The 10,119-nt window shown below is 40.4% G+C and overlaps 2 protein-coding genes across 2 annotated transcripts; one reads left to right on the top strand and one right to left on the bottom strand.

The window, feature by feature from the left end:
* Positions 1-299: 299 nt before the first annotated feature.
* Positions 300-5,217, top strand: cdk2ap2 (cyclin dependent kinase 2 associated protein 2). The gene is made up of 5 exons (XM_030418335.1): positions 300-403; positions 2,166-2,321; positions 2,716-2,807; positions 3,599-3,719; positions 4,562-5,217. Exons 2-5 carry the CDS (start codon positions 2,267-2,269, stop codon positions 4,627-4,629), a joined length of 336 nt encoding a protein of 111 aa, XP_030274195.1. The 5' UTR covers positions 300-403; positions 2,166-2,266; the 3' UTR covers positions 4,630-5,217.
* Positions 5,218-5,285: 68 nt separating this feature from the next.
* Positions 5,286-9,885, bottom strand: aip (aryl hydrocarbon receptor interacting protein). The gene is made up of 7 exons (XM_030418317.1): positions 9,733-9,885; positions 9,008-9,190; positions 8,734-8,922; positions 8,264-8,440; positions 8,009-8,150; positions 6,652-6,875; positions 5,286-6,557 (listed from the first exon to the last, which is right to left on the bottom strand). The coding sequence occupies exons 1-7, from the start codon at positions 9,829-9,831 to the stop codon at positions 6,552-6,554; spliced, it is 1,020 nt and encodes a 339-aa protein (XP_030274177.1). The 5' UTR covers positions 9,832-9,885; the 3' UTR covers positions 5,286-6,551.
* Between the last annotated feature and the right edge of the window lie 234 nt (positions 9,886-10,119).

The following is a 10,119-nucleotide window of genomic DNA, read 5'->3' as shown; positions in this document are numbered from 1 at the left end:
AGAAACATAATACAAACTCAGCCGTGTCCTGGTTAAATTAATGTCGCTGTCAATGTTTGGCGCTGTATTTTTTTCCATTACCTTTATTGAAAATTATGTACATGTATGTAAATACACTAACGTATCAGTCACGCATTACATATAATGGAACATACAATATAATAATTAATTAATGCAAATTGAAAACCTCTAAAGTTAGGGTGAATGTTGGTACATTTTTAATCGTGTGTGTGAAATTTACCACACATATGGGCGTCATAGGTTCCGCTATTGTCCAATCATGTGGCTTTAAAAGTAAAAAAACACCGTAGTACATTACGCGTCTCTACTGCGCAGACTCACGCTCAGCTGAAGCTCAGCCAGGTCTCGTTTCCCACAGAGGATTTTAAGTCTCCTTACAAAGGTAAAAAAAATGTTTTACTGCTCCTTTTTTGTGAGCTTCTCGGTGGTCACAAGTGTAGCTAACCTTTCTATCGCCCGCTCTCTGTATGTAGAATATCAGTGCCGAATCAGGGGTATTTTTCTGCCCTCTACTTATGTTGTTATGCTAACCGGTAAGAGCTAGCTAATCTAAGCTAGCTAACATTACCAAGTAGTAGTTAGCTTGGCACCTTCCTCTAAGCTAACGTCAGCTTTTGTCTCATTAGGCACCGCTGGCTGTGGTCTGCTGTCTTTGGGCGATCACATTCAGACTTCCGGCCTCTGAAAGGTCTTTGTAAACTCGACCACACGACACTTGTCAAGTAACATTCACGACTAACTTGGTATCAGTTAGCCTCTTAACACCCACCAGTTTTGAATGACATTATTAGCTGGAAGGATGAACGGAAACGTTAGTAGTTGTCGCTGGTCAACCTCCGCCTCGCCTCACATTATTCAGGTACATATCATTAAATACAATGTCTAACACTGCTCAGTACCGTGCCACCCTGTTGCTCAATGTATTGGCAGCAAAATATCTTATTAAGGCAGTGGAAGTTCATTTCTGTCTTGTTGTCAATGAAAGACAATTCAAAGTGTTTTATACAATGCGTAAACAATGTTGAACACAGCAGGAAACACAACCTACAAGACGTATTTAAAGGATGGAAACCGTTTAAAAGGACATTGGAGAATAAAAATAGGGAATAATGACAACATATTCAAAGGTGTAAGTTTAGTACAAGGTATGATGATGCTCTGTGTTGCATAGTGACTAAATGAATGTGTGTAAGAGATGTGTTGGAGTGGGAGTTTTATGGAAAAAAAGCAATAATTTAAACCCTTGTAGCTGTTTAGTTGGTGATTTCCTAATGGACATCTAATGTCAACTTGGTCTTGTGAGTCTTACTGAGGCTAACAACTTGGAAGTCATTGATAATGCCATGTTGTTAACTGGTGTTCGGATTGGATGTAATTCTGATTAACCATTTGCAGATGCAGAGAAGAGCCCGACTGACACCCGATTTTTTGTGGCCAATGTCGATATTAGGGAAAAATTCCGATATGAACGATACATTGACATTTTTTACAGTGATCCCTCAAATGTGGTTATCAAACACTTGTGACAGTACTGTTTAGGTTTACAATAAACTTAATTGTCTAGAATTGAAGCTGTGCACTGCAACAGTAAAGTTGGTCATTTTAAATTAACCCAAGCCTCTTTTTCTTTATTATAATCTTTGAAAAGGAAAAGTTTTCATATTGGCACAGATATGCAGATACCAATACATCTGTGACGGGCTGATAGACCGACACTGGTGGGTAATTTTGGCCAACTGATCCATTGGTTGAGCTCTAATGCCGACCATTAACAAACATCAATTCCCCGGTTTGAGTCTGGCTTGGGGCCTTAGTTGCATCTTGTGACATCTCCCTTGTTATCTGTCTTCTCAAAAATGCCCACAAAATACTAAATCAAAAATCCCACCCCTGCTGCTGTACAGTGACAGGTCAGAAGTCTTGTACTGTGATTTATGCATGCATATAAGAAAGGCAGAGAAATTTCCACATTGATTTGAGGCTTTCACTTAAATAGTCAGAACCTGAGAAATGTATCAAGGTTGACATTGAGCCTCCTTAAAGATTGGTGTATATCCTGAACAAACCTTAACTCCCATTGTTATTTTGTGAGTATACATTTTATCCACTTTTTTCTGTGTGTCTGCCTATTTTCTTTCCATCAGCTCCTAGGAGCTCATAACCATCAGTAAAGCTGTATAAGCACCGGGTTGACGGGACCGAAGGAAGTGGCGCGTCGTACGGGGAGCTGCCTGCTGAAATCGCCATGAGCTACAAACCCATTGCTCCTGCGCCGTCTGGCTCCAACCACACGCCCCCAGGTGCAAACACCGGACAGCTTAAATGTTGGACATGCAATCTTTAAATTATCATTAAAGTAATTCTATCTATCTATCTATCTATCTTTAGCTAGTTGCTATTTCTCTGTGTAAAGGATCTAAGACATTTTCACACTATGGTCATGAGAAGTAATTCAGATCAACAGTCTGGTTCCTGTTATAAATCAATGGTAGCCTAGCCAAGACAGTGCAAGTAATCTTATCAACAATACAATACAATACAATACAATGGTATAGATGTGATAAAGCACTCTGAACAGTCTTGACTCACTGAAACTTAATAACATCTTCAAAAAGCGACTTTCTCCTTATTGTATCATGTTAGTTTGGAAGTTCCAGCTATAGAGTGTTATATCTGTTCTCCTCTTGTGTCCAGGCTCGTCTGTGCCCTCCCCATCTCTCCCCTCATCGTCCAACTTTAGGCCGGCTTTTAGTGACTTTGGCCCACCCTCCATGGGCTTTGTTCAGGTATGTCTGCAGTATCCATACTGTACTGCACAAGCGTGTACTTGTGCACGATCGCTTTGGCAGTGTTTTTGCATAACAATCCTTTCAGTCCAGGGTGAGCCAAAAACATCCAGAGCTATTATTTTAAGACATCTTATTAATTGTGAATCTTTTTTTTTACCGAAATTACTTTACACACTGTACAGGTGGTCTCCCATGTTCTGGGAGTTGTTTGTAACACTGTCTTTACAACTATTTTTCATTTGTCCTATAATAGAGGATGATGACAAACAATTAACAGGTCAGGCTATTTGTTGTGACATGACGTTTTGCACAACATGAGTGGCTGATGCCTTCACTTGTGGAAAAAATTATGTTGCTTCTTCATTGTGTAATATTTGTTTTCTTTTGCCTTTTTAGGTTGATTTTAAGTATGATATTTATTTTTATTTACTTTTTTTTTTCCTATGCATCCAATAGAAAGAATAAAACAAAGGTGCAGTTCAGAGTTGAGGTAGCCTTACAACATTCAGATATACAACAAGGTGTAAGGGAAATTCTTCTGCAGTTAATCAACTGTCAAAAATGTTTAGGGGAAAGGATGAACAGACAAACAAATGTCTTTACGCTCAAATGTTATTTATGTTAAATTGATAACTATAAACTGACAATAAAGTAGTTGCAGTAGTGTTGTTGGAATTGGATTTTTATTTATTTTTTCTTTTCTCTGCAGTTTGCCTTAACTTGATGTAAAATTCCAGCTGTGGCATGTCTTTATGGATCTTTTCTTTCTCCCCCAAATCCACACACAGCCTGTCAAAGTGTCTCAAGGGTCCACCTACAGCGAGCTTCTCTCCGTCATTGAAGAGATGAGCCGTGAGATCAGGCCTACATACGCTGGCAGCAAGAGCGCTATGGAGAGGCTAAAGAGAGGTGTGTTTCAAATGTTCATGATTTTTGTGTGGTGTGTAGGTGGATGTTGTCCCTGCTGTGTGTTTGTGCTTCGCTCACCATAGTTTGCTTTAAACTCTATAATATATGTAATCAATTGCTTTTAAGGCCAATGTATGCCTCCTTTGTGTACAAAAATAGATATGTCTATTCAAGTACCTATAACTGCCCACATACCAAAACATGAGGGCAGAGTTCAGATGAATAGGAGGTAAAAAAAACAAAGAACATTTGTTCTTTTGTAGTCCGTATAACATAAAACATGAAATATTTGATTCAATGGTTCAATAACTTAATTAACTTAATTGTGTAAGTGTGCCCTATTTTCTTTTTTTTGTCATCCAAGATCTAAGTCTGGTTGTGGGTAATATGACCATGTTTTTTTTAAAATTTGGAGCAGAGGTCCCTGATACTGTCAGGTTTTGTCTTGAAAATTAATTCCTGTCAATTCATTATGTAGTCAGCCCAATGAGGATGAAAAGTGGATGGAATTTGGGTGAACTTAGTCTTCAGTTGTGGTCTGTCATAAGGGTCTTTGCATTTGCATTTTTCATGAATAATTATGAGGATGTGTAAAAATAATGAACCTGTGTAACTGAAATGGAATCACATGCATTGGAAACCTCAGTGACTGCACACTAATTAGACCTGCAGTCCTATTACCTCAGCAGCACTAGCTGTTCTTATATGCATTAGATTTCTGTAGTGGAGGTTGAACCACACAGAGGGCATTAATTGCTTCTAACTCTTTTTCCTTATTTAATGTCATTAATGTCAGACTGTTGATTTAACACCTCCTTGCACCTTGTGTTTGACTTGTTCAGGTATAATCCACGCCCGTGCACTGGTCAGGGAGTGTCTTGCAGAGACGGAGCGAAGCGCCCGCACATAACCTTTTGGAAAGATCCCTTCACCCCTCACTCTTTCCCTGTAGGAGCCTGTCCGCTTCAAGATCGTCTGTTATACAGCCTTTTTTTTTTTTCATCCTCTCACCTTTTCCCCGCCAGCTTTTTCTAGGTGCATTATGCCCTTCTTGTCTCCACTGTCCCCTGCATTCCACCACACCCATTTTTGTTCATTACAAACTTCATGTGACCTGTGGGGTGTATGCAAAATGCAGTTTTGTATCTATTTTAAATAAGAGTCTGGAGAATTTCAACACATTTTTGAGTACAGACCTTAGTGCTATTTGTTCAATGACAGCAAATGACCAAGAAAGTTTAGTGATGAAATCAAGTTTCTATTCTAAACACTCTGAAACCACTTAATATTTTTTGTTTATCAGAGCATCTTGACTATACCCCATTTCCTTTCACCCTTGCTATGTTTTCATCATATTTTGTAGTGTAAACACACATTAGATGTTTCTTAATCCCCACAACTCTGTACATCTCAAGTCAATTTGTTAGTATGGAAATTTTGTAAACCAGATTTTTGCAGTTCGGTATGTATATCTTAATTAAATAACAGGAAAAAAAAACGTTTCAATGGCTGTTTGATTTGTGAAACACAATCAACAATTTGCTAATGACTTACCAGGTAGACAGCTTCTATTAAATGTTTATTGAAGTGTTGCATGGCATTGAGCTCAAAGAGTACACTCCATCTTTCTTGATGAACAAAATATAATCATTTACTAAGGAATGTAATGACATCATTTGTCTAATTGAACCAATACACAAGGAAGTTGATTAGCCTTTTCTGCATGACACACATTTAAAAAGATTCAAAGCTGGGATAAACACATTTATTTTCAGTTACATAATCACAACCTCAATAACACCTCACTTCAGACAGTTGAAAGCTGCTGTCTTGCTGCCTCACACCAGGGTAATGACACGCTCTCTCTACGCAAGTGAAGGAGATACTGAGTGTGTTATAGAGTACATCTCAACAAAAAACATAATGGTGGTATTTCTTACTATATGAAATAAGTACATAAGAGAAAGCAATAGGTAACACAAGTCCATGTCTGTTTATATAATGATTGTCACAGATCAACCCCTCGGTTTCGAAGTTGCATCTACCAGGAAAGAATGCTCATTCCAGTGCTTCTCCTGTGACCAAGATGAAGAAAGGGGGTCTGGTGGTGCAAGGCAGATGTGTGCATATGAGTACATGATATACCTTGTGGAAAAGGAAAAAAGATTCTTGGGTTTCTGAATGGAGAGCATTTCTGTCCAGAATCCACTGAAATCTGTATGAGTAATTTTAGGATTATCCAGCAGTTCTGTGCATATTTCAGAGCAAGCAATAAAATAATAATAAAAATTTTAAGCTACTTGTTTCTAATACTGTGGCAAATTGGTGTTTTTGACATAAATTGCTATACAATTGCTTTCCTCAGAACAAAGGATTTAACAAAAAGTTGCAGCATAAAAAAAAAAAAAAAAAACTCAGGGTAACATTCTGATCTCATCTCATTACTGTAAGCAAGAACATCTTCTGAACCCAGAACAGGCCAATTAAGAAAATTCAGAGCTCACTAATGTTGAAGACCAAAAGGCTATAAATAAATGGTGCTTCTAGTCAGGACAGATATAAGGTTTCTATAGGTTCCTGGACTTTCATTGAATTTCACCTTTAGAGAGGGAGTTTGCAATAAGGCAGGATGAAAAAAGCAACTTGGATGACTCGTGGGTGCATCTGTGTGTTTGACCTGACAGTGTGTGAGATGTTTCTGCGTGTACCATGGAGGGCAGAGTGTTTGGCTTGGGAGCATGGATAAAGACTGAGACACCAGCAGTGTCTATGGTTTCTCCTCCATCTTGAAATTCACAGGCATCCTCTTCTTGTTCCAACCCACTGAGAGATTCAACCCTGTGAGAAGGTAAAAGACAGAAAAAAATTAGCTTATATTATAAATCTGGTGGACAGATAAGCGTTAGTTCCATTAAAAAAAACTCGGACTGACGGTAGTGGCAGTGGCAGGTGGTGTGCTGAATAGGCCTTTGTAGCGACCCTTTTCTTCCTTTTCTTTGGTACGGATCCTTTCCTCCATGATCCTCAGCTCCTTGGCAACAGACAGCTCCAGGGAGGGGTCCAGATCCAACACCTTCGCAAAGTCGGCCCGTGCCTCCGTCTCATTCCACACTGCAGCGTGGGCCTTTGCCCGCTTGTAGTAGGCCTTCACATTGTCTGTTGGGAGGGCGGCAAAACCAAATCAACAACTTCTATATGATCAACACAGCATTTACAGACTCGTCTAAGTCACCAACCTGTCAGGATTATTTACAGGATAATGAAACCAGAACCTTTAACTGAGGTTAATGTGTTTGCAGGTCTACTAGCTACATGGTTCTGTCAATACATTACATTAAACCTGTATGGTTCCCTTAGAAAACTTAGTTATAATTTAATTAATGTATAACAATGTAACAATTTTCTGGGGCCGGTTGTACCGACTGGTCTTCACTAAGACTCCTCATAACTGCTGGAATGTTTCTTGGTTAAGCTCAGTCTTTGGATGGGATTTTAAATGGGCTGCACCACCAGAACTTAAGCCAGGTTTAAGCTATGCACAGTATTAGCGATGTGCGTTCCTTTGAATGCTACTTGACTTTGGCTGTTGCCCAGCAGCAGTGTATGTTACTAGAATATAATTGTTATAAGTGTTGCGTAGCTGCTTAAAGAAACAGCAGCAGATTTATGTGTGCATAGCTTGTGTGTGGTAAAGCACAGGAAAGCAGGCAGCAGAAAGTGACAGTGAATATAAGTGGAGCAGAAAAGTTAGCAGAGTGCTGTCATTTCAACAGTAAATGTACAGTGTAGATTAAAGTCTGTCAGTGATCTAGGCTGCAGCTTCTCAAAACCAAAGTAGGCCAAATCTCCTGTGTTGTTTTCACAACTGCTAGAAAAGTGAAGACATGTTGTTAACAATCTCCCACTGTCCTGCTCGTGTGTAGATTTTTGCTAATCATACCTAATTTGCAATGTTTTAAAAAGAAAAGGCAATTTCACAGACAATATCCATACAGATGTATAGCCACTACAAAAAACAGTGACCGCCAGGCAGTCCAACGTAACACGATTCCCTTAAGAATCACAATTTTTATGTGTTGTTGTGTTAGTGGATAACTTGATAAACTCGAACAATGTCTATAACAAAACTGTCATTACTTATCCCCCTTGCACCATTGTGTCGGCTACTCTGTAACGAGGTCGATGAGAACTGTGGACCTTCTTAACACCTGATAAGCTGAACAAATGAGGGCACCTCACAAGCGCAACTCAAAAATATAATGCTTTAAGATCTGAAAGGATGTCTTTACTCTCATATTTGAAGAGCAGGGACGTGCAGTGTTCGATGACTTCATAGTACTGGCCCTGGAGAAGCTTGCACTGGCAGTAGTTGAGGAGCAGTGGTGTGATCATACAGTCCAACTTGACCCATGCTTCGTCTCCAGGCTGCTCCTGTCAGTCACAGGGGGGGAGACAATGCAGATTTAAGTTTTTGTACCTGAGAAATTTGATACTAAATGAACTGGACCTGATTTTTATTCTCTTGTTATCAACTGTGCTTTAACCTTCATCTGTAGATTTTTGAGGCAGGCGACACCATTGTAGTACTTCTCTGTGGCTTCTGAAATTTTGCCCTGTTTGAAAAGCAGGTTGCCCTCTTCGTGGATCTCAGGCACCAGTCTTAGCTTCTCTTCATCTGTCATAGCCCACACATCAAGCTGGAACGATCCTGGACGCAGTACCTGAGAGGAGGAGATTGAAGTTCATTGGCTCGGACTTGCACCTTCAAACACAACTTAAACCATTTTTTGATCTTACTATCGTATAGAAACTGTTTATGGTGGACGTTTAAGAACTTTTGCTTCTTTTTATCAAAAATCCAAAAACTGCTTCAAAGAAAAAAAAAAGACATATTGGCACCAAAACTCAGGTGTTGTGTCGGCCCTAAGTTGACAAGAATGCAACTATATTTGAATGCAACCCAACATAAAACCAGCATTAATATTTAACTCTGGGCACTCCCCTGCCTGCTCACCTCCAACAGTTCGATTTTAAAGACAAGAGGCTGTGGATTGGCCTGAAGCTCATCCAGGTCCTTGTGCCCTAGAGAGTGGTGGGAGTGGATCTGGGCAATGCCACAGCAGTGCCTTTGGCCTTCCAGTGGGTCCTTGCCAGCACTTATGTTTCTCAGGGACTGGGACACGAGCGGGTACAGTGATGTGTGCTGGGGGGTGAACAGAAATGGTCAATGCAGAGAAAGAACAAGATAGCTCCTACCCTATCAAACCCCAGATGGACAGCTCACTAACCTTAGTGTCGCAAGTAAATTCAGAAACTTCGCCTCGTCTCATGGTGATGACCACTCTTTCCCACACAGCTAGTTTAAACTTCTTGCCCAAGATGAGCTCCATGGGTTTGCTGTGGCCCCCCATGGTCCTGGAGTCATCCAGAACTGTGCCATCACATAGGCTGGTGCGGTAATGGAAGACCACCTGGTAAAGCAGAGATATATCAACATAAAAAAAAACAAAACTTTGTGATAACAACACCTTTTGAAGGATACAAGATCGATGCAGCCGATTGCTTATTTACTGGAAACAATAGAGCTTTTATCTGACCGGCCTGAAGAGCGTCAACACCCCGTCATACTCTGACCAATCACAACGATGGAAACGTGTTTGACACGACATGCTGACCAATCAGCATTCGTAAACACATGACATCCTGTCCCGCCCCCTATCTCTCAATCAGATGGAAAAAACAGAGGAAAAAAAAGCGCAACCCGGCTAAAGAAAGACAGCTTTTATCATATTTAGTGATGTATTGCTACAAGGTAGCTAATCTCAAGAGCTTTCCAGTGTTTTCTTATACGAAATTCGTTTGTTGCAACGTGAAACTACCTGACAGAGTCGAATGTATCGTCCAAAGGTATAAGTAAGCTACTGATAGCATTAGCTACGTGCTTCGTCGCATTTCGTATATTAATTCAGAGGACTGGACTCAACTCGTCCAACCGGTGACACTGTAGTTTTACCTTGGTCCCATTGGGGAAGTCCGATAGCTCTTCATTGCCAGGACTGACCAGCTTCTTTAGTATTCCTTCTTCGAGGAGCTTGCGTGCCTCTTCCTCCATCCTTGACCGAGAATGAGCTCACGACAAATGACGATGTTTGCCGAAGCCGGTTGTTTGGTGGGGCGTCAGAGCGCCCTCCGTACGTAGAGGCTGGGAACTGCTGTTGGCTGTGAATTGATGCCAGCAGGGTAAATATCCCACTCTTATCCTAATATTTATTGAGCTCATATCTCTTCATAATTTTCCACAAGCCATGCCACTGAGAAAATAAGTGCTTGTAGATTCATCCTCAATTAAACTGGCCCCAACGCGAGTCTCCAACTGGGGTCACAGAGTGAAAATTGGTTC

Source organism: Sparus aurata, chromosome 1 (assembly GCF_900880675.1).
Source record: "Sparus aurata chromosome 1, fSpaAur1.1, whole genome shotgun sequence".
Lineage (NCBI taxonomy): Eukaryota > Metazoa > Chordata > Actinopteri > Spariformes > Sparidae > Sparus > Sparus aurata.
Note: the sequence above shows the minus strand (reverse complement) of the source record. Positions and strands in the feature narration are given on the sequence as shown.

Coding starts and splice junctions, on each gene's coding strand:
- cdk2ap2 (XM_030418335.1), top strand. CDS start 2,267: ATGAGCTACAAACCCATTGCTCCTGCGCCGTCTGGCTCCAACCACACG. Junction 2,322..2,715: donor CTCCAACCACACGCCCCCAG/GTGCAAACACCG, acceptor TCTTGTGTCCAG/GCTCGTCTGTGCCCTCCCCA. Junction 2,808..3,598: donor CCTCCATGGGCTTTGTTCAG/GTATGTCTGCAG, acceptor ATCCACACACAG/CCTGTCAAAGTGTCTCAAGG.
- aip (XM_030418317.1), bottom strand. CDS start 9,831: ATGGAGGAAGAGGCACGCAAGCTCCTCGAAGAAGGAATACTAAAGAAG. Junction 9,191..9,732: donor ACTTCCCCAATGGGACCAAG/GTAAAACTACAG, acceptor CTGCTTTACCAG/GTGGTCTTCCATTACCGCAC. Junction 8,441..8,733: donor TTAAAATCGAACTGTTGGAG/GTGAGCAGGCAG, acceptor TCCTCCTCTCAG/GTACTGCGTCCAGGATCGTT.